The 25,271-nt window shown below is 40.5% G+C and overlaps 1 protein-coding gene and 1 pseudogene across 1 annotated transcript; both read left to right on the top strand.

The window, feature by feature from the left end:
* Positions 1–5,875: 5,875 nt before the first annotated feature.
* LOC122942035 (keratin, type I cuticular Ha4-like) lies at positions 5,876–14,596 on the top strand. The gene is made up of 7 exons (XM_044299528.1): positions 5,876–6,367; positions 6,733–6,815; positions 7,290–7,446; positions 8,866–9,027; positions 9,541–9,666; positions 10,268–10,488; positions 14,509–14,596. Exons 1-7 carry the CDS (start codon positions 5,876–5,878, stop codon positions 14,594–14,596), a joined length of 1,329 nt encoding a protein of 442 aa, XP_044155463.1.
* An 8,303-nt stretch (positions 14,597–22,899) lies between these two features.
* Positions 22,900–24,756, top strand: LOC122942034 (annotated as a pseudogene).
* The last annotated feature ends 515 nt before the right edge of the window (positions 24,757–25,271 follow it).

Genomic DNA, 25,271 nt, shown 5'->3' with positions numbered 1-25,271 from the left:
CTGCTGCTCTCACATCTGATGGGAAAGGTTAGGAGGCACTGGGGTGACTTTGTAATTGCTCCCTATATAATTGAGTTTGTCTGCTAATAGATCAGGGCACCCAGAGAGAAATCAGATTACGCAAACCAGCTGCTGAAGAATAAGGGGCCACACAAAGGGGCCCATCCAAGCTGAATGACAGATGTAAGGTCATTTACCTGAAGGGCCCCTTACATATGGCAGCACCTTGATAATTCTGACCCATTGTGTAGCAAACTGACAAGGCTTTAATGAAGTGACATTAGTGCTCCGGGGCAGACATACCATAGCTGTAACTGCATAGGGGCCCTACAGGCATTAGGGCCACAGGCCAGCTCAAAAGTAGCATATGTTCCCTACGTGATACGTCAGATCAGCCGTACCTGAAAATTCCTGAACCTGAGGTGGAACATGATGGCAAGAGGTGGCGCTGATATTCGCCAAGATTTAAAGCATTTAGAAATAATTGTCCCAGTATGACCACTTTAACTGCCTGCACCCAGCTTTCCCAATCCCCTGAATGGCAAACCTGGAGAATTAGACCGTAGGCGGATCAGGGGGGCCCGGACTCACTCAGGGACAGTCACTCACTGACTCTACAGTCAGTGAGTCACTCACTTGCCGCGCGCTGCACACAGCAGCTTCCTCTTCCGACCGCAACTGAAGGCTGAAGCCGCTCCCCCTCCTCACTTCTCCTGGCCCTGCCCTGCACAGTGCGCGTCACGCAGGGCTGGCTCTCAGCCTCCGCTCCGCCCCCTGTCCTGTGAATCTGTCTCTGATTTCACACAGTTATCAGCTGCGCCTGCGGGCCGCGTTCTCCTGGCTTGAGGCGGGGGCCCCGTGGGCCCCCCTGACTTAGGGGCCCGGTCGCAATTGCGACCGCTGCGACCCCTATAGCTACGCCACTGCTGCTCTACGAATGGTGAGGCATGAACAAGTACAGGCAATACACACTGTGCAATCAGAGCCTGAAGCGAGGCATAAACGTTCTCAACCTGAGCACAACCTGCATGACCAGGCATTTAAGTGCAAAGCACGAGCTGCAGTGGAGTAGACACCTCAAAAACCAAGAAAGGTCTCTGGCTCCTCCTGCTTCCTCTTCTGCTGGAGTTTCGGCCTCTTCATTCACCTCTGGAGTGACAGTGCCACCTGCCACCCCCAAAACAGAGGATCTGCCAGCAACACCAACACCTGGGTCACCAAGCATCTCCACAATGTCCCACGGAAGCGTTCAGCTCTCCATATCCCAAACGCTGGAGAGTAAGAGGAAGTACCCCCCTACCCACCTGCGATTCCTAGCCCTGAATACCAGCATTTCTAAATTACTTGCCTTTGAATTGCTGTCATTCTGTCTGGTGGAGACAGATAGTTTTAAAGGCCTTATGGCGGTGGCTGTCCCACAGTACGTCGTGCCCAGCCGCCACTTCTTTTCAAGGTGAGCCATCCCTTCCCTTCACAACCAAGTAGGGGACAAAATCAGGTGTACACTGCGCAACGCCATCTGTGGCAAGGTGCACCTGACTACGGATACGTGGACCAGTAAGCAGGGTCAGGGCCGTTATATCTCCATAACAGCACACTGGGTAAATGCAGTGGCGGCTGGGCTTGAGCTAGATAGCAGTTTGGATGGAGCATGTCCTTCCACCACCGAGGATTGCAGGGTGCTTCAGTTTTCCTCCCGTTGCTTCCTCCTCCTACTCTGCTTCCTCATCCTCTACCAGGTCCTCATCCGGTCAGCGTAACACCTTCACCACCAACTTCAGCACAGCCAGGGGTAAACGACAGCAGGCAGTTTTAAAACGTATCTGTTTGGGGGACAAACCCCACACCGCGCAGGAGCTGTGGACAGGCCTTGAACAGCAGACTAATGAGTGGTTTGTGCCAGTCAGCCTCAAGCCCGGCCTGGTGGTGTGCGATAATGTGCGAAATCTCGTAGCAGCTCTGGGACTAGCCGGTTTGACGCACATCCCTTGCCTGGCGCATGTGCTGAATTTGGTGGTGCAGAGATTCCTTAAAAATTATCCCGACATGTCAGAGCTGCTGCATAAAGTGCAGGCTCTCTGTACGCGCTTTCGGCGTTCTCACCCTGCTGCTGTTCGCCTGTCAGCGATGCAGCGTAACTTCAGCCTTCCCGCTTACCGACTCATATGCGACGTGCCCACAAGGTGGAACTCCACCTTGTACATGCTGGCCAGACTGTGCGAGCAGCAGCAGGCAATAGTGGAGTGTCAGCTGCAGCACGCACAGGTGAGTTGCTCGGCGGAACAGCACCACTTCACCACCAATGACTGGGCCACCATGCGAGACCTGTGTTTCTTGTTGCGCTGTTTCGAGTACTCCACCAACATGGCCAGTGCCGATAACGTCGTTCTCAGCGTTACTATCCCACTTCTAAGCCTCCTTGAAAAAACTCTCCTGGCGATGATGGAAGAGGATGTGGCACAGGAGGAGGAGGAAGAGGGATCATTTCGTAGGGTTTCCGGCCAGTCATTCCCAAGTGGCTCCGAGGGTGGGTTCCTGCACCCACAAACCCAAGGTACACAATTGTCTAGCCAGGGCACAGTTCTGGAGGATGAGGAGGAGGAGATGGAGGAGGAGGAACCATGTTCACAGCAGGGTGGCACCTAGACCAGCTTATGGCCATCACTGGTGCATGGATGGGGGGGATAGAGAGGACACAGACGATGCACCTCCCACAGAGGACAGCTTTTCGTTGCCTCTGAGCAGCCTGGCGCACATGAGCGATTACATGCTACAGTGTCTCCGCAACTACCGTCGAGTTGCCCACATTCTAACTTGTGCTGATTACTGGGTGGCCACGCTGCTGGATCCCAGTTACAAGGACAATGTACTGTCCTTAATTCCGTCACTGGAGCATGATCGTAAGATGCGCGAGTACAAGCGCACGCTGATAGACGCACTCCTGGTGGCATTCCCACATGACAGTGGGGGCACTGTGGAAGCACAAGGCAAACGCAGATGACGAGGAAGAGGTTGCCAAAGCAGCTGGCGCGCCGCCAGCACCTCATAAGGCAGGGTTAGCTGGGCCGAAATGTGGAAAAGCTTTGTCAGCACGCCACAACAACCAGCACCACCAGCTGATATGGAACGTCTTAGCAGGAGGAAGCATTTCACCAACATGGTGGAGCAGTATGTGTGCACACGCCTACACATACTGAATGACGGGTCTGCCCCCATCAACTTCTGGGTCTCCAAATTGGGCACATGGCCTGAGCTTGCCAAACTCCTACTCCATATGGATCTCCACCTCATAAATCTATATATTTTTCTTTTTTGTACGTGTTTTATTTTATATTATTTCACTACTTTGTCATTTACATTTTCGGGTGAAATTCACCAATTTTTGGGTGTAAAGTACCACTGCTATATCTAGTAGACCAGTAAATAAAGATAAAAAAATTGTCAGTTACATTTTATGGTGAAATTAACGATTTTTTGGGTGTATAGTACCACTGCTATACCTAGTAGACAGGTTAAACAAAAAATAATAATTGTCATTTACTTTTTCGGTTGAAATTAACCAATTTTTGGGTGTATAGTACCACTGCTATACCTAGTAGAACGGTAAGAAAAAAAATAAAAATTGTCAGTTATATATTCTGGTGAAATTCACCAATTTTTGGGTGTAATATACCCCTCTACCTAGTTGACAGCTTAATACATTTCAATAATTTTTCTGTTACATTCTCGACATTATACAATTTTAGACGTGAATAAACACCTGCTATGTATAGGTGACAGGGAATAAATTTTATAAATTATTCAGTAATTAATGCGCACCACATCCTTACATTCAACTTTGAAAAGTTGTTACACTTTTATGCTTTAATAATTTCTCCCAGATTTCAACTCTAATTTTAAATTAGAAAAAATTGATCCTCCCTTAAATTTGGTCTCTTTTTCTCACACTCCCTCTCCGGCCTGGAACCCTGATTCCCCGCCACCCGTAATCACCATGGTAGGCGCATAAAAGAACATCGAAGGTTGATAGAGCTGATATCAAATTGTATCGTGAACATCACGGGGACGTGCGACATGGTGGGGCAGTAAGTGTGTACACGCCTACACAAACTGACTGACAGGGGTCAGCCCCTGCAACTTCTGGGTCTCCAAATTGGGCACATGGCCTGAGCTTACCCTTTACCCCTTGGAGGTGCTGGCCTGCCCTGCACCCAGTGTATTGTCTGAATGTGTGTTTAGCATGACTGGAGGGGGTTATCACAGGTTATATTTCCCAATGTTTTGGGGTGTACCCTAATTTCAAAAATAAAATTTAAAACCAAAAACCAGTGTAGGCTACCTCCTCCTCCACCGCCGCTTCCACCGACACCGCCACATCCACCGCCTCCTCAACCTCCTACTCCATAAGGACCAAGATTATTATTTTTTATTTTTACGTATTTTATGTTATTTCAAGTCATTTCCCTATCCACATTTGTTTGCAGAGCACTTGCCACGCTCTTAACCACATTTTGACGCCATTTGCAGCCTTCTAGCCCTTTCCATGACATTTTTACAGCCATTTTAGTGCTCAAAAGTTTGTGTCCCAATTGACTTCAATGGGGTTCGGGTTTGGGGTCAAGTTCGGTTCAAGTTCGGGTCCCAAACTCAAACTTTTTTCTGAAGTTCGGCCGAACCCATCGAACCTTTTAAACCCCCCAATTCTGACCCAAAATCCCCAAAAATGTAACACAGTCCTCTGGGTCACTATGGGTGGGCATTGTCATAATGAAATCCTATGTCTACACTTAACTATGTCCAGTTACTAACATTAAAAGGAGATAGATAAGAAACCTTAGCTGTGAATATTTGTTGTCACTGAAGTCACGAATGGGCAGGGACATTCTTGTTTTTATAGAAGTGTAAAATTCATGGAAATGACTAGTCATTATGACTATACATGGTCTGATTCAGCCTCTTCTTTTTATAGTAGTTACATTTCTCATACTAATGGTGTTATCTGGTCTCACATACCATGGTTTACTGAGTATTTCTATATGATCAATCTTATACTTGAATAAGAACCATATTTTCTTGCGTGTGTGCTCTATGGTGTCTTAAAGGACCTTTAAAAGTAAACAGATATGATCTATTTATTGGTCTATTCTATTTTCTATCTATCTATATATCTCTATCATTTTCAGCCAGCTCTCCAAGACAGTGAAGCCAACATAGCTGCTATAGATAAAGAAATTAAACAGCCTTTATTGTTGGACCTAAAACAATATAATAGTAACAGATAGAGACTCCCTTTAAAGTAATGAACATGTAAGATAAAAATATTAGATTTCAAATGTGTTAATGTTACTAGTTCTCAAATGTACAACATATTCGTTCCTATGTACGGTAACTGCTAACAGATTTATATGACAACACAAAAAAGAAAAAAACATAAGGAACAAATATATTAAAATATGCTAAATATAATTATCATAATAAAATGTAATATATAGCAATATTAATACAATTATATTTAAATGAGACAAAAAAGATGAATGTGCAATTGCATACTCAGTTTGTATAATCTGAGAAAATATTTGAGATATTCAAATAATGTGTGGAATGCTTTTAACATAATATTAAGCAATAAAATTGAGAAAAACAAGTAATAATCTGAGTTTGAGCCTCTTCTGTGCTTGCTCAGTAATCCTATAAATTAATACCTGATGACACTCAACAGTTTTACAGACCTTTGTATGCTCAGTTCACATAAATGTGAGCTCATGTCCATTTATGCTTCATATAAAAGAGAAGCTAAAGAAAGCTACATCATCACTTAACATATAGGTTCTTCTGTTCAGTGTTCCTCCCTTCTGCCAACAGTAGTGGGAACATCATGGGATACAGAGTTTTTCAACCTTTCTCTGGGACTAAGACTGGTGGAGAGTATATGAATTATCCTAAATACAGAACTCATCATTCTTCACATGGTGAACAGCACTACAGCCAACCTCAGAAGATTAACGTTCTTTCAAATGGAGCTCACTACAGAGCACACAATGTACAAGGAACCTTTAGAAACTGTAAGCATTCATCTTCTGGTTTTGGACAGCAAATGGGAAGCAATTATGCAGTATATAGGTGTCACGTGAGTAATTTTGGCAACTGCAATACCTCCAAGAATAATGATCTACTCAACCTTGATGAAAAGAAAACCATGCAGTCACTCAATGGTCGACTGGGGTCTTATCTGGAAGATGTGAAGTCATTGGAGGGGGAGAATGTCTTGCTGGAGAAAAAAATCTGTGAATGGCATGAAGAAAATGAAGCCCTAGTATTCCCCGATTGTAGTCAGTACTTCAGTACTATTACCGATCTCCAGAACCAGGTGTGTACTTCTTCTATGTATTTCACACAGGAATCACTGAGAACAATGGGGCAACTTTACTAATGCTACTTTAGACAGTTCAAAGATGCTCCAAATTTATCACTGGCTGATGCTAAAATTTAGTGAACTATTAGAATTTGTAATCTAAGCTTATACCACCCTTTAGTTGGCTTCCATTTTGCAGGAAAATTTGTGGCACAATATTGCCACACATTGTCACATCCTAAACCATGTTCTATATCCCATTACGCCACTTTCTGCTAAACATCTAAAACCCTTAATAAATATTATGAATATCCGTAATATTGAATCTGCTACATTGTACTTAAAGAATAAATTTGAGCATTTTTTATATTCTCTTGAAGGTACTTACAGCCAGTAAAAACAATGGCAACCTAATTAAAAAGATAGAGGATGGACAAATAACTGCTGATGGTTATAGGAAAAAGTAAGTTTTAAGATGTTTTTAAGATAAAATGAGGAATTAATGCATGATAGTTTCCTCTGTACCCTAGGTCATACTGTACCAATAGTGGCAGTTGGAATATTGCTATGCATATATTATAGAATGCCATTGACATATGTAATATTTCCTATGACAAAATGGGTCATGACAGTGATGCTTCATGTCATGACCCACTCTGCAGTGGCCTAGTAAAGGACAGTTGGGAATATCCACAACAGTCTTATTTACATAAATGAAACTTTAGAGCCACATAGGACTCCATACCCGTTGTAAAAAGATACATTTCCGGTCCTGCTTGGAGTTAGCCAGTTGATGATTTACACTGCTTTATCAATCCAGGGTTATTTCCCCATTTCAGAGCATTATTTGGAATAGTCTACTTAGGCTGGTCATTTTCTATTGTACTGTACATTATTCTTCGAAATTCACTAATTGTTCAACTCAACTCCTTTTAAGCTATGATCTGGAACTAATGATGAGGGCAAAAGCTGAAGAGGCATTATGCAATCACTATAGATTACTGAAAAACATTAATATGGAGAGCCATGTTCTGGATACATACATAGAATACCTGGAGGAGGAGCTACTTCAAATTAAAAAAATAAGTGAAGAGGTACGTAGAATAAATTCTGATTAAGGTTATGATTCTGAAGACGATTATAAAATCGGAGCCATTAATCCAAGCATCCATTGTGAAATTGACTGTATTCTGTAAGTTTATTTGATTTCCTCTTACTTTATATACCATTACTTAGTCTACTTGGACACCCATAAACGCCCATTGGAAACAATGTAGATGAATATACCAAACTAGCAACACCGATAAAAAACACACTCTACATATATAATTGTAAAAAAGGAAAATACTTTATTATAATGCACGATTAAAACACGAATATATTGACACACACCACAGAGGTGGTCAAAAATGACACAATAATAGCAGCAAGATATAATCACGTAAAGCAGGACATACATTGATACAAATTTATATACAAAACTGCACACAAAAGTAATATAGACCCAGTATGGCGCCTCAAAACAACCCCAACACGTGTTTCACGTTGTGCTTCCTCAGGGGTTAGAGATCTACGTGTTGAGGTTGTTTCAAGGCACCTTACTGGGTCGATATTACACGTGTGTGCAGTTTTGTTTATCAACTTGGATGTATGTCCTGCTTTACTTGATTATATCTTGCTGCTATTATTGTGTCATTTATGAAAACATATTTTTTAATCATGCATCAGAAACAAGTATCTTAATTTTTACAATTATATGTGTAGAATGTGTTCTTTATCTGTGTCGTTAGTCTAGTTGGAGTGTGTAACTTTATTGTTTTTGTGCTTTTGCATATTCTTTAAATGTCTGATCATCTTACTCAATTTTCTTCAATTTTCAACATCCAATAAACCCAAGTTAACAGAAGCCTTGGACTTGTCTCACATTTGTTGGATGTTAAAGGGCTTCTGTCACCCCCCAAAAGTAATTTTTCGTTTTTGGGCCACTTAAAATCTGTATAGTGTGATTTTTCACTATTTAGTGCTCTTACCTTTTTTCATTCAGCAGTTTCTTTAAAAACTGCACTTTTATAATATGTAAATTACCTCTCTACCAGCAAGTAGGGCGGTTGCTTGCTGGTAGCAGCCGCATCCTGCTTTTAAAAAAACGCCCCCTCCTCCTGTTGATTGACAGGGCCAGCGAGCGCTCTCGTCCCCTGGCTGGCCCTGTCTGCGTTCTAAATCTCGCGCCTGCGTCGTACCGGTCTTCAGTCGGCGCAGGCGCACTGAGAGGAGGACGCTCGCTCGGCCGCTCCTTCCTCAGTGCGCCTGTGCCGGGTGTAGATGTGATGTCATCGGTGCAGGCGCACTGAGGAAGGAGTGGCCGAGAGAGGTCCGCCTTTATGCATTCTATTAGGAAGATGCATAAAATTAAAATCATTCTGATAAGAGCGTTTTTCTTAATGATCAAAAATTACCCATCATGTATAATTCTCTTCAGCCCTTACTAATATTATTCCTTGATGACTTTGCAGGAGATAACCTCGCTCCAAGCTCAGCTAGGAACTAGAGTCAATGTAGAAGTAGAGACGGCTTCTTCCATAGATCTGAATACAGCGTTGTCTGAGATTCGAACTGAATATGAAACACTAATGGAGAGCAACCTTAAGGATGTCGATTTTTTTTTCCAGGAAATGGTAAGCAGATTATCAGAGGGATAACTTCTAGGCCCCAATACAAAATCTGATACAGGGTCCTCCCACCACCATGTGCCATTTATAATATTGGAGTCCTCTGATGTGGCAGGAGGGCTTTTGGACCCCCTTAGACAACAGGGTCCATTTACCACTGTTACCTCTAAACCCTCTGTAGCTATGTCCCTGTAAATCATGTTATCTCTAATTCACTATCCCCATCTGAGCAGTTCTTCAAGATGTATAGAAGCTGCCAGATACATTTTGGAATTAAAGACATTTTGTGTGAATAAAACAGTGATGGACTATTTGGATACATTATTAACATTTAATCAGTGAAGGAATAGATTGAATAGGGAATTAGGGGTGGCCTGAAGTACCAGGCACAGCCACACATATGAACAAGCTGCTGTGTTGAAGGGTTAAGTTATAGTCCTGATGATTGATTGGGATCTCAGGATTTTGTTCTTATCCTAAGGATTGACTTACTGGTATTATTTCGATCTTGTTCTCTAGACTTCCAGACTGTCCTTAGAAGTATCTTCTGGCATTGAACAACTCCAACTATCTAATAATGAGGTGACAGAATTAAAGCTCTGTGTACACGCACTAGAGACTGAGCTGAAGAAACAGCTGAGTATGGTACGTTTTCATTTTAACATTGCATCTTAATTTATATATCTTGCTTTGTATACTAGAGGCAACTGCGAAGGACATTTATTGAGACTGGTGTTCCTATACGCCAGTCTTGATCCTCTATGTGTTGGAGTAACGTGAGCCTATACCTAAGTTAGTTGCATATTTACCCCTCTGTGCCCCTTAAACTTAAGTCTATGCCAGTCAGGGGCTGGTGTAGACTTGAGCTACAACTTACTCCAGTTTCTGGAGTACGTCATAGTGAATTCATCGGGACATGCTAAGCACTGTTACTCCCATTAAGTCAAGCCCTTTTCTCACCACTCCAGAAAAGCGGTGAGAAGCTGAAAAAATTGCACATTATGGTGAAAATATGGCATGTGCTATAATGTGTTACTTTTTTGTGCGACAATTGTGGTGTAAAAGCTCTGGTAAATGTCCTCCATTCTGTTTCTGTATTACAGGTTGAAAACAGATAGTAAGGGGCAACAATGTTCCTATAATTGACAACCCCCAAAAAAGCTGAATTTGTTTATATGGCAAATGTGCCATCCATACTTTACATGACACTCTAAATATAATCTCTTGATATATAATTTTGATACAGATAACGGCTTATGAATCCACACTGACAGAGATACATGAACAATATGGCTCCTACCTCAGTCATCAACAGGACTTGATCAATATGAATGAATCTCAAATGGCTGAGATCCAATCTAAGCTGGTGGAACTAAATTACGAGTGCAACGTCTACATGGAGATAAACTCTTCGATGGAGAAGGAAATAGATGCATATAAGTACCTGCTGGAAGGACATGATACTTTGTATGTATTGTGAGCTTCAGATGATTCATATTATATGACTTAGTAATCAAAATCAGAGGGTTATTATTAATGGTATATACTCAGATTGAGTCACAGTCACTATGGGTTAGTATTGGACACTATTCTCTTTTTTTATAAACAATCTAGATTATAATAAACAGTGTAAAGTAACAAAAAAGAAGACAGTATACTACTACAGATGGATCTGCATTGATCAAAGACTTAAGCATTAGACTGCATGATAATTGGGTCAATTATATTGGGCAGTGTAATTCCATGGTTAGGCAGATAAGCAGCAAATGAAGTTTAACACTAATAAATTTAGGGTTAGGCATTATTACAAGAATAAGATCATGGGCTTCATCCAAAGGAGCATAGCTGCACATGATGAGAACATAGTTCTACTACTTTGAAAATCAGTAGTCAAATCAAACTGTGGGCATGAGTACACAAGAAAGACCCGGTAGAGTCTGAATAGAAGCAAAGGTGGGTAGCTAAAGTAATAATTGTAATTGTTGGACTGATTACCCAGAAAGATCAGCAAAATTAGGGTTACTTAAATTAATACGAAGATGCCTGCATGGAGATCTAATAACCATGTATAAATATATCAGGAGTCAGTACAGAGCTCTCTCCCATCATCCATTTATACCCAGGACTGTGACTGTGACGAGGGGACAATATTTTAAGAGCAGCAAAACCAGATATGTGGTAAACAAACAGCAAAGCAGCATACAGATGAAGTCGATAAGAGTCCTAAACAAACCAATATAATAATAAACTTAAAATACCCTTAAAACTATAGATTCTAATAATACACTTAAAATGACCTACACCGGTCAACTAATATACATATACCTTAAATGGGATGGGAAAGGGTCCAGGATTGAGTAAACAGGAGGGTATCAATCGTTACAGGGACAGTACTATCCCTATTAAATTCCTGATTGATCCTCAGCCCAGAGGTATCACCTGATGGTGGTGACCCTCTGTCCTCGTACCTATCCTGGATTACCCTGGTTAGCCCTGAAGAAAGCACCCTGTCACCCCGACGCGTTTCCCCCACTCCTTAGGTTTATCAGGGGGTACAAAAGACAGGTTCTAAGACAAAACAAGAAAATGGGCTTGTAGATAAGGTGGGGCTGGTGAAAAGATATATATACCTATATATATATATATATATATATATATATATATATACCTGTAGTGGGATAGTTCACTGATAAGATGACACATTTAGATGTCCCTCTGACCGGCGTCCAACCCCACCGGGGTCCAGGATATCTGCAGAATTTAATAGGGATAGTAATGTCCCTGTAACGATTGATACCCTCCTGTTTACTCAATCCTGGACCCTTTCCCATCCTATTTAGGGTATATGTATATTAGTTGACCGGTGTAGGTCATTTTAAGTGTATTATTATCGTTTTAAGGGTTCTTTAAGTTTATTATTATAAAAACCTGATATGTGGTCCTAAGGAAGGTAATTCATATGGCCATATAAAGGATTTTTTTTTATAACCCTGTACTCTCTGTTAATTTGACATATACAGGTCCTTCTCAAAAAATGTGCATATTGTGATAAAGTTCATTATTTTCTGTAATGTACTGATAAACATTAGACTTTCATATTTGTTAGATTCATTACACACCAACTGAAGTCATACAAGCCTTTTATTGTTTTAATATTGATGATTTTGGCATACAGCTCAAGAAAACCCAAATTTCCTATTTCAAAAAATTAGCATATTTCATCCGACCAATAAAAGAAAAGTGTTTTTAATACAAAAAAAGTCAACCTTCAAACAATTATGTTCAGTTATGCACTCAATACTTGGTCGGGAATCCTTTTGCAGAAATGACTGCTTCAATGCGGCGTGGCATGGAGGCATTTAGCCTGTGGCACTGCTGAGGTGTTATGGAGGCCCAGGATGCTTCGATAGCGGCCTTAAGCTCATCCAGAGTGATGGGTCTTGCGTCTCTCAACTTTCTCTTCCCAATATCCCACAGATTCTCTATGGGGTTCAGGTCAGGAGAGTTGGCAGGCCAATTGAGCACAGTAATACCATGGTCAGTAAACCATTTACCAGTGATTTTGGCACTGTGAGCAGGTGCCAGGTCGTGCTGAAAAATGAAATCTTCATCTCCATAAAGCTTTTCAGCAGATGGAAGCATGAAGTGCTCCAAAATCTCCTGATAGCTAGCTGCATTGACCCTGCCCTTGATAAACACAGTGGACCAACACCAGCAGCTGACATGGCACCCCAGACCATCACTGACTGTGGGTACTTGACACTGGACTTCAGGCATTTTGGCATTTCCCTCTCCCCAGTCTTCCTCCAGACTCTGGCACCTTGATTTCCGAATGACATGCAAAATTTGCTTTCATCCGAGAAAAGTACTTTGGACCACTGAGCAACAGTCCAGTGCTGCTTCTCTGTAGCCCAGGTCAGGCACTTCTGCCGCCGTTTCTGGTTCAAAAGTGGCTTGACCTGGGGAATGCGGCACCTGTAGCCCATTTCCTGCACACGCCTGTACACAGTGGCTCTGGATGTTTCTACTCCAGACTCAGTCCACTGCTTCTGCAGGTCCCCCAAGGTCTGGAATCGGTCCTTCTCCACAATCTTCCTCAGGGTCCGGTCACCTCTTCTCGTTGTGCAGCGTTTTCTGCCACACTTTTTCCTTCGCACAGACTTCCCACTGAGGTGCCTTGATACAGCACTCTGGGAACAGCCTATTCGTTCAGAAATTTCTTTCTGTGTCTTACCCTCTTGCTTGAGGGTGTCAATGATGGCCTTCTGGACAGCAGTCAGGTCGTCAGTCTTACCCATGATTGCGGTTTTGAGTAATGAACCAGGCTGGGAGTTTTTAAAAGCCTCAGGAATCTTTTGCAGGTGTTTAGAGTTAATTAGTTGATTCAGATGATTAGGTTAATAGCTCGTTTAGAGAACCTTTTCATGATATGCTAATTTTTTTAGATAGGAATTTTGGGTTTTCATGAGCTGTATGCCAAAATCATCAATATTAAAACAATAAAAGGCTTGAACTACTTCAGTTGGTGTGCAATGAATCTAAAATATATGAAAGTCTAATGTTTATCAGTACATTACAGAAAATAATGAACTTTATCACAATATGCTAATTTTTTTAGAAGGACCTGTATTTTGCCAAAAACAAGGGCCAAGATGTTTTTAATGTTTTTTTTTGCTTACCCCTTTAAGTCCTTATTTCCGCCCTGTCTAAATTGATTGTGTAGTCCCTTAAGAGTCAAAAGTCTCATTTGAGGCCACACAACATGTTTTATCAAAACTGGTACAAAGGATAAGTGGCTTAGTTGCCCCTAGCAACCAATCAAAGTGAGCCTTTTATTTTCCAAAGGAGCTCTGAAAAATGAAAGGTGAAATCTGATTGGTTGCTATGGACAACTAAGCCAGTTTTTCTTTGCACCAGTTTTTAAAAATCTCCCCCCTTGTGTTATTATCTCAGATTTAGATTCATATGATGTTATTTTAACCCCCTCCTATATGCCATTTTCTATACAGAGATCCAACGTATAATTTTCTAGAAGAAAAAGATAGTAAGTGGAAACATTTCCAACAACCATATGACAATAATCTTCTTGTACAAAATAACAGCACGGATTGTTCAGCCATTAATGAAGAACGGATCACATATGACATCAAGAAACAAATTGCCACTAGTAGATGCTTAGTGGCAGAAAATATTTTTTATATATACAGTATATCACATATAGAATACAAATCCAAAGCTTGAGATAATGCCACAAGTCATAATTCATTGTCGCAATGCATGGATGCATATATATATATATATCTCATTTGACATCTAGTTGGAAAATGATCCCTACTTATCTAGAAATATGTTTTCCTGTATATTTGATGTAATATTTGGCCAATTTTATGGCTATGCTCCAAACAATAAAACCATGGAGATGAGTCCCCTTAAGAGGTTCAAGTCTTGGAACTTATCATGTCAACCTGTAAGTCTGTTGTCTTCTAGGAATTCTCCTCTGGAAATTACAGAAGTGAACGGACAGTTCTGGTGTCAAAGTGATGAAGATAAATCAGAAAAAATATCGTATGAGTGAAAATTTTAAACCTTCTGTTCATGACTGCTTCTTTATGTCTTAATTTACTTATCTTTTCAGCATGGCTTAGCAAGTGACACACATATTACTGGAGATACATTGACGACAATATTTTTTCCAGAACTCAGCCTCTGGTCATAAGTTAGGGATGGGTTATGGTGAGAACATTTTATGACATAGCTATGTAATGTAGGTCCTCTCTCGTACACTATAACCTCTAGTCAAGACTGAAGTTGTCTTAGGTGTCAGTCCACCGTCTTTAAAAGTTCTAGTAGCTCAAAAGAAGTGGACTCGACCGATCCCTCTAACTACCAATGAAATGGATTATACTAATAAGGATATAAGTAATAAAAGTAATATGCCATTGTGTGTCATTATATGGACAGAGGCAGGACAGGTCTTCTTTTTTAAGATACCTTCTCGGAAATAGTTTCAATTGGAAAACATATGTATTTTAAGATGTACATAAAAGTGTTGGTTTAAATTAATATATATGTATAGAATGTATATAATTTTGAATTGTAAATATTTCCCAACTATGTTTTATGTAACTTTGAATAATTGTTCATAATAATGAAAATTGTTTGATGGAGCTTTAAGAGAATCAGTCGATATGACAGAACTAATAAAGAAGTTTCATATGATTAGAATAACAAAAGCCATTGATCGGTTGTGTCTGGTATTGCAGCTTACTACCTTTGACCTAAATAAGACAGACCTGCAAAACCAAACACAACCTGTGAACTGCTGTTGTGCTGTTTTGGAAAAAAAGGACATCAGTGTATTAATCTAATAAAATTATAATAGCGGGTGCAATGAAATACTCTAAACAGCTTCCCACCCCCAAAATGCTAAACACTGATGCTGTAATTTGAAGATAACTATCACAGCGGTAGCTGGTTTTCTACGTAAATCTATCCCCTAATTAAGAATTTTTTTGTATTCATATTGCTAAGAATTATTATGTGTATACGTACATTATCTTATTCATATGGAAACCTAGAAATAATCCTTGTCCCACCATGTTTTCTAAACTGTCCTCAAGATATATGGAATTTCTTTAATTCTCAGTGGATTTGATTATGCTTCACAATGGTTACATTCCTCCTTACAGGGTACAGCCACACAGTCAGGTTTCCTGATTCAGTTTTGGAAGTCAAAACGAGGAAGTCATATCAATCCTTAATACTTTCCTTTGATTGTCCACTCCTGATTCTTTCCTCTAACTGCATCAGGAAACCTGACCATGTGGCTGTACCACAAAAAAATAAAAATGACTAGACCAAACAAACATATGAGTGCCTGTAGAAGAATTTTTGCCATTCCGTGGTTCTGTTTTGGGCTAAAAGACACACAGGTAGAAGGTTAACAGTAAGTGATTTAGTTAAGATGAAATGGTATTGTACTGGTTCTTGTTTGCTTAGAAATACTGAAGCTAACCATACACATGTAATATTTTGCCTAAAAAGTTTACACTTCTATTAAAAGGAACACTTTGGGCACATTGGGGCAGAATTACTAAAGAAAATATATCGGATTTCTGAATAAAATTGAATCAAAATTCGGTCAGTCCATGCTGCATGACACATTTACTAAGTATCTTAGACACTTTTTGTATGCCACTGGATAAGTGGCTTAGCCAGAAAGTGGCGTAAAGATTAACTGTCATTTAATTTTATTTTTAATATAGTGTAGGGACACAGATGGTACATTTTAATGTACTTCATCTGGGAAAGAGGTTTCTCTCGACTAGAATACAGAATGTAAACAGTCTTCTTAGCAAAGCTCTAACAGCATTGCTAAGGAGAATCTGTCTTCAGTCAGCAGAACATGCCTCTGTGTAATATGCAGAGGCTTCCAGCTGCCTTGTTTCACTACCTCAGTCCCTGACTATGGACATGTGCCCTATCTTTGCCCATCACCCTGCCTGACTTGTTACACACAGGCATCTTTAGTGCTCAGTAAAACGCTGAAGACATATGTTCCTTAGTACCACTCAGTTACAGCTTTGATAGAAGACTCTTTAAACTGAAATGAAAGTTACTCTTTAAGATACGATCATGGGCACCAAAATTGCACCAGGATTTTGATGAAAAATTCAGATTCAAAGTAAGCCAACTAAAGGTGGTATAAACTTAGACTAGACACTCTACAGAGACACATAATTTATTATCCAGCATCAGCCACTGTGTTAAACCTGGCACTGTATAGTCTAAACTTACACTGTCTAAAAATTAGGATTAGTAAATCTGCACCATTGTGTTATGCCTAATGTAGGGTCTTATAAGATCCTCTCTCTAGAGTCCTTTGCATCACTTCCTTGGGCCCTCCACAAGATATAACACAGAAAATACAAGTTATATATAATGCCTATATAGCATCAACACATTTTTCATATTGTTTCTATTCACATAAGTCCCTCTCTCCAATTGGGCTCCCAATTTAATTTCCCCATAGTTACATTTTTACATTGAATGTTGATGGAAATCAGACCTGGAGGAAACCCAAGCAAAAATGGGTTTGAGAATATTTTAACTCCTGGCAGATGTTGTTGAGGTGAATCCAAATCCAGAACCCAAGTGCTGCAAGGCAACAGTGATAGTTCATCATAGTGTTCCATTAATATGTACCAAGTTTATGCTGCTCAATCTGAGGGTAACATAAATTTGTATCATAGTCCTTGATTAAATCAGTTTATCACTTATTTGTGTTCCTGGAAACCAGAACTTAGTTCTGTTACTCGAGAGTAGCCGTTGGTTCCCACCATCCTCCTGCTGCTGTTTGACAAATCTCTCCCTATTCTGTGCATAGGGAAAGAACTCTCAGTGATAAATGGGAGGAGACAGCTAATGGTTCAATAATACCAGGACTCCATTGCACACATTGAGAATGGAGAGGGTTCCAACTGACGGTGATAAAAGTGATTTTTTTGAAAACTACAGCAAGAATACCACAATGAATCATGGGGGCTCTCAGATCAGGTAGCATACACTTGTTTACAAATCCCCTTTAACATATTCCTGTTATGGATCTAGTAGATCACATACTCTAGATATTAGACTGTTTGTCATATTCCAGGGATGTGGCAGAAACAAATCAAAAAATTATTTATGCAGAATGAATAACCTTGAGGTGCACGTTGATGGCCTGATATCTCAGTTACTAAAGCTGATTGAGCATCTGGCATTGCTTAGTTTTTCAACTGTTATTGGGCATAAGGCTTCCCTCTCCAGTTCTCTACTATGAAAAACAGGATAGGTCAGGTGTATTGTACAGGGAAATTTTACAATACATTAATCAATTGTTTCTGTGTAATATCTCCATGGTTGTTGCCCAATTTGAATAACAGGCAATATAAAAATGTGTATGACTATCTTTAGTGAGATTTCCACCTTCCAACAATTTTAACATTTTATAACGTATGTTCTGTAGTGTAATAAGTTAAACTTGTTTGACAGTGAACAACTATTTCAAAGTATTGGTTAACTTGCTAGTGGTAACTGAGAGGTAAGCAGTGTACTGGCACGGAGGAATGTGTCATATCATCCTTGCCTAGGTGTCCCTATAGATCTGGTGGGACTTATGGGCAACAATTCCCTTGAATTTTATTTGCAGGACATAGCACCAGACATACATAGTATTATATTGTGTTATATTTTGGACCAGTGAGAAACTGAGATAATCATGTCAAGAATGTTCCTAGAGATGTTTTTCTGCCAGTTCTTCTGCTTATGTTCAATCTGTATATTTTTCTTGCATAAATAAACCTTACAAACCATAAATTGTTATACTGTTATTTTCTAGTCTATTTTTGAATGTTTCACAATCATAAATACCAGCATGAAAATACTCAAAGTACTTGTGTACGTGGTTTGGGGACGGGTCATCCTCGACAAATGTCTAGCAGTTATACATAGTAGTTAGATAGGGCAGGAGACTAGTATGTTGTGCAAGATACAAATAAGCATTTTCATACTCTTCATTAATTAAGTTCATTATCTCCCTGTCCATTTTGTTATGTGCTCTTTTCCGCCACACTCACCAACCTATTACCCCTCCATTTTACTCTCTCCACATCAGCCCCTCTCTATTTTCCTCTCCCATGTACAACTAACATGCTTTTTTCACCTTCCTGAATAATCTTGGCCCATCATGTTCCAGGGTGCAGCAGAGAAAAACCTCTTACACATCACACATACGCCCCTATATGCTTTCACCAGAAATAACTGCAACAGTGCAGTGCGTATATATTTTTATTTGTTACTGAAATATGCCCCTATGCACTTTCAACAGAAATAACTGCAGAAGTGAAATGCGTATATATTTTTCGTGTAATACTGAATAAGATACTAAGACATAAAATTCTAAAGGCATAACAAAAAGCTTGAATGACAGAGCTGTCTAATGACTATTTGGATCCCCAAATGATCGTTCCCTGCACTTGTAAATCACTTTCCTATCCTGTCCCTAGCGCCTTCTGACGTCTCTCCCTGCACTAAGATGCTGTGAAATGATTCCTCCCTATCCTTTCCTTGCACTTATAAATCATTTTTTCTGGCTTTTTTTTCCCACAATCATTTTTCCAATAGCTATCCCTAGTGCCTTCACACGTCTGTCCCTGCACTCTGAACGGTGGAAAATGTCTGATTGTAAGCTGGCCAACCTATTTATAGGGCTGTGACTAGGGATGAGCGAACCCGAACTGTATAGTTCGGGTTCGTACCGAATTTTGTGGTGTCCGTGACACGGACCCGAACCCGAACATTTTAGTAAAAGTCCGGGTTCGGGTTCGGTGTTCGGCGCTTTCTTGGCGCTTTTTGAAAGGCTGCAAAGCAGCCAATCAACAAGCGTCATACTACTTGCCCCAAGAGGCCGTCACAGCCATGCCTACTATTGGCATGGCTGTGATTGGCCAGTGCAGCATGTGACCCAGCCTCTATTTAAGCTGGAGTCACGTAGCGCCGCACGTCACTCTGCTCTGATCAGTGTAGGGAGAGCTTGCAGCTGCGACGTTAGGGCGAGATTAGGCAGTGATTAACTCCTCCAAAAGACTTAATTCAGTGATCGATCTACAGCTGTGGATGATTGAACTGCTGCTATTCAATTGCTCACTGTTTTTAGGCTGCCCAGAGAGTTTTTCATTCACTTTTTTCTGGGGTGATCGGTGGCCATTTTGTGTCTTGTGGTGCACCAGCACAAGCTGCCACCAAGTACATTTAACCATCAATAGTGTGGTTATTTTTTGGCTATATCCTACATCAGGGTCAAGCTGTCAACAAGTGCATTTAACCATCAATAGTGTGGTTATTTTTTGGCTATATCCTACATATGGGGCAAGCTGTCACCAAGTGCATTTAACCCTCAATAGTGTGGTTGTTTTTTTGGCTATATCCTACATATGGGACAAGCTGTCACCAAGTGCATTTAACCATCAATAGTGTGGTTATTTTTTGGCTATATCCTACATCAGGGTCAAGCTGTCACCAAGTGCATTTAACCATCAATAGTGTGGTTATTTTTTGGCTATATCCTACATATGGGGCAAGCTGTCACCAAGTGCATTTAACCATCAATAGTGTGGTTATTTTTTGGCTATATCCTACATATGGGGCAAGCTGTCACCAAGTGCATTTAACCATCAATAGTGTGGTTATTTTTTGGCTATATCCTACATCAGGGTCAAGCTGTCACCAAGTGCATTTAACCATCAATAGTGTGGTTATTTTTTGGCTATATCCTACATCAGGGGCAAGCTGTCACCAAGTGCATTTAACCATCAATAGTGTGGTTATTTTTTGGCTATATCCTACATCAGGGGCAAGCTGTCACCAAGTGCATTTAACCATCAATAGTATGGTTATTTTTTGGCTATATCCTACATCAGGGGCTTGGCTGTGCTTGCTATTTTATTGAGGGGTGAAATACAATTGCCAAAATAGCAGTACCCTAAATCTGGTGTTTCAGCTGTGGCCAGCCAATTGTAATACTGTCTGCTGTCTGGCAAAGGATATATTTTTGTTCAGGGTTAAAATACAATTCCCAACTTAGCAATTTCCTAAATTAGTGGTTTCTGCTGTATCAGGGCTACTTTAAATCTATTCATTAAAAGGGTATATAAGATTCAAGGTGCAGATAGGGTCATTCTCAATAACTTCTCACACACGCTACTGTGCAATTCCAAGTCTAATTCTGTGTGTAAACGTATACCTGTCACCCAGCGCCTAAATACTAGGCCTCAAATTTATATTCATCTAAATCTGTCATTATTGCTGAGGCTGGTCAAGTTATATAGTGTCCGTCAAAGCACAGTTTTTGTTCTGGGTTGAAATACAATTCCCAATTTTGCAATTCTCTAAATTAGTGGTTTCTGCTGTATCAGGCCTACTTTAAATCTATCCCTAAAAGGGTATATAAGAATTAGGGATCGACCGATTATCGGTTTGGCCGATATTATCGGCCGATATTCATGGTTTTGCAAGTTATCGGTATCGGCATATAAACTGCCGATACCACCGATAATGCTTACACCGCCTGCCGCCAGCCGCCCGCCGCATGTGCCCGAAGTCTCAGTCCGGCCATGTCTTTCGGCTGCCACTGTCAGTGCAAACTATCGCGGGAGTACAGGAGATACTACGCCTGTGGGCGTGCCTGCCTGCCAAGTGCCGAACGGAACTCCATAGCAGGCGCTGACGTCATTGGAGGCGGTCACAGTGTTGGGCAGAGACGAGAACCAGAGTACCTGCGGCTGCGCCTGCCAGTGCCACCATTACAGTCTACTCTAGTCTAGACTCATACAGTTGTGCCATGGTAAAATAAACACGTGCACCGTCATAGTTTGTTACCTAATCTGAATCACCTTATATATATATATATATATATATATATATACCTCAGGCTCATATACTATTATACAGTGTGTTATATCATGTATTCTATACCTCGACCATGCTACATCATACACAGTGCCACATATAGTATGTCATTGTATTGTAATGTGTGTATGATGTAGTATGAGGTATATATAATACATATAACACACTGTATATGTGTTATATGAGGTATATAACACAGTATATGATGGTATGCTATTATCAGGTATATAAGGACTCTAAGGAGTGTATGATAATAGTATGACCGAGGTATATGATATATAACACTGTATATGTGTAATATAATGAGGTGTGTATATATAAGGGCTCCTATACCTCATTATATTACACACATACAGTGTGTTATATTATATCATATACCTCGCTCATACTACATCATACACTCCTTAGTCTTTATATACCTGATAATAGTATACCTATACATAACATATACTGTGTTATATATACCTCATGCTATTATACATATACAGTGTGTTATATACCTCACCTCATACTACATCATACACACATTACAATTACATACTATAATGTGTGTATGATGTAGTATGAATATGGGGTATATAATACACACGGTATATGTATAATAGTATGACTATATGGGTACCACACATATATTATGTATACTATTATCAGGTATATAAGGACTTTAAGGAGCGTATGATGTAGTTATGAGCGAGGTATTATACACTGTATATTTGTAATATGAGGTATGTATAAGGCCTCATGTACACGACCTTGGTGTGTTTTGCGGTCCACAAATTGCGGATCCGCAAAACACGGATGCGTCCGTGCACGTTCCGCAATCAGCCTTTAATATAACTGCCTATTATTGTCAGCAAAGCGCAGACAATAGGACAGGTTATATATTTTCTCGCTGGAACATGGAACGTAGCAACGGATGCGGACAGCACACGGAGTGCTGTCTGCATCTTTTGCGGACCCATTGAAGTTAATGGGTATGTATCTGAGCTGCCAAATATGCGGCTTGGTTGCGGACCAAAACAGCTGTGTGTGCATGCCATGAAGCCTAAGAAGTGTATGATGTAGTATGAGGTTTAACACACTATACCTCATTATATTATACATATACAGTTACAGTGTGATATATATATATATTTTTATATATATATATACACACACACATATATATATATATACAAACATACACACACCTCAGCTCATACTACATCATACACTCCAGTGACTCAACCTCACAAGCTTTTATTGTTTACTCCCCCCTCAATTTCACATATTTCTTGGGCACGCCGCATTGTTCCTTAATCTGTACTGTTTTTAAAAGGCTAATAGCACTAGTAGTCATGTTACCCTCTTCTTTCAATGCAGGTGGATGCACAAAGAAAAAATAAAAGTATAGTCTGGGACTATTTTAGTCAACCCACCCCAGGACGGGCAATGTGCAACACATGCAAAATCAATGTGAGCATGGGATCTGCAACTGCAAAAACAAAGAATACATCAAATCTTTGGACCCATCTAAGAATTAATCATGTTGAATTATTTAATGATGCACAAAAAGAAAGGGAATTATCTCAAACACCAACTTTACTCCAGCCAAAAATAAAAGACCTATTTCAGAAACACACAAAGTGGCAAAATTCAGATGAAAGATCCCAACTTCTGGACAGAGCAATCACAGAGATGATGGTTAAGGATAACCAGCCATTTACAATGGTGTCTGACTCTGGCTTTGAGCGCTTGATGTCCATAGTTGAGCCAAGGTACACACTGAAAAATGAAAAGTTTTACAGAACGGAAATGCTGCCAAAGATTCATCACAAGGTGGTTCAGAAAGTGAAAACAATGTTACAACCAGAGGACGCTGGCAATTCACTCTCATTCACTACTGACTGCTGGTCTGGATCAACAGAATCACTAATGAGTCTTACGTGTCACTTCATTGATAATGGGTAGACAAAAAGGCAGTTGGTGTTAAACACAAAGGTGATGCAAGGATCCCACACTGGCGAGTACATTAAAGAAATGTTTCTAGGCATGCTTGATGACTGGGGGATAACTAAAGATCGGGTGCTGCTTGTGCTTCGAGACAGCGGAGCAAACATGGTAAAAGGAATGAAGCTTGCTGAAGTGTCAGATCTCAGCTGCATGGCACACACCCTGCAACTTGTAGTAAATGATGGTCTGTCAAGCCAGAGAGCTGTGATCGACATAATTGCCATGCTAAAGAAGTGTGCAAGTCATTTCCACCATTCATTCATTGCCAAGCACCGACTGAGGTGCATTCAGTCAGACCTTGGCCTGCCCCAAAACAGCCTGATTCAGGCTGTTCCAACATGGTGGAACTTCCTTCTCCATATGCTACAAAGAATGCTGGAACAAAAGCGAGCTCTTAGCATCTACGCTGGTGAACATGGAGGATATTCTTGCCCTAATGCTGATCAGTGGGAGATTGTAGCAAATCTGATTCAGACCCTCCTCCCAATAGAGGAAGTGACCATAGAGGTTAGCCATAACGACTCAAGTGTGTCATCCGTCATTCCATGTGTGAGAGTGCTGAAGATGCTTCTTCAAGAGAATGAAGGGCCCACTACACGAGGCATTAAAACGCTTAGGGAGGTCATGAAGGAAAGCCTCAACAAAAGTTTTTTGAAGTATGAAGAGAATATAAACGTAGTGTTGGCATGTCTTTTAGATCCTCGATTCAAGCATCATGCTTTCTCTTCTGATAATGTATTGAGCAAGGCAAAAGAATGGCTGACAGAAGATATGCGAAAGGAGTTGCAGATTCTAGAAAGGTCACATCTGGAAGAGCCTGGTGTTACTAGTCTGGAAGAGCCTACTACTAGTACAAGTACTACTAGTCTGGAAGAGCAGGATGATGATGCCACAGAAACATACAAATTCCCAAAAAGGAAACACATGGAAAAAAGGCTTAAACATGGCCAAATTGATGCCATGTTCAGCGTTTTATTGGGGCCTCATGTAGAGGATTCTCTAACTATACCAAAAGTCTGCCTTGATAATGAGCTTCATCTTTATTTGAAAGAACCAGTGATCAATAGAAAGGACAATCCACTTGAGTGGTGGAAAGAAAATGAGGCATGCTTTAAAACCCTTGCTTCTTATGCCAGAAGATACCTTTGCTCTCCACCCTCCTCTGTACCTAGTGAGCGTGTTTTTAGTGAAGTGTCAGCAATCTACGAAAGGAACAGAAGCCGTTTAACAGGAGAACATGCAGAAATGTTGTGCTTTCTGCACTACAATGTACTCCTTCTCAACTGGAAGTATTGAAGAAATTCTAAATATTCTCTCATTGTGTACCAGGGCGGGCTCTCGGCACATAAATGTGAAAGGATAAATTCCAGCACTGGATAAATTTACCGTTGCACTTGCATTGTATTTATTTTTAATTTCATATCACAGGTTTCATCTTGTGGACATCACCTCCCACCATAACAGGTTGACATGTTTCGAATGTCCAGGAGGTTACCACTAAGGGTACTTTCACACTTTCGTTTGTATTTTCCGGCATAGAGTTCCATCACAGGGGCTCTATACCAGAAAAGAACTGATCAGTTTTATCCTAATGCATTCTGAATTGAGAGCAATCCGTTCAGGATGCATCAGGATGTCTTGACTCTTCAGTTCAGTCTTTTTGACTGATCAGGACAGAGATAAAACCGCAGCATGCTACGGTTTTATCTCTGGCCAAAAAAACTGGCGACGGAACTGCCTACCGGATTTTCTCTGCCGTAAGTGTAAAAGTAGCCTAAGAACGCTACAGTTTGAAACATGTCAACCTGTGG

Source organism: Bufo gargarizans, chromosome 6 (genome assembly GCF_014858855.1).
Source record: "Bufo gargarizans isolate SCDJY-AF-19 chromosome 6, ASM1485885v1, whole genome shotgun sequence".
Classification (NCBI taxonomy): Eukaryota; Metazoa; Chordata; class Amphibia; order Anura; family Bufonidae; genus Bufo; species Bufo gargarizans.
Note: the sequence above shows the minus strand (reverse complement) of the source record. Positions and strands in the feature narration are given on the sequence as shown.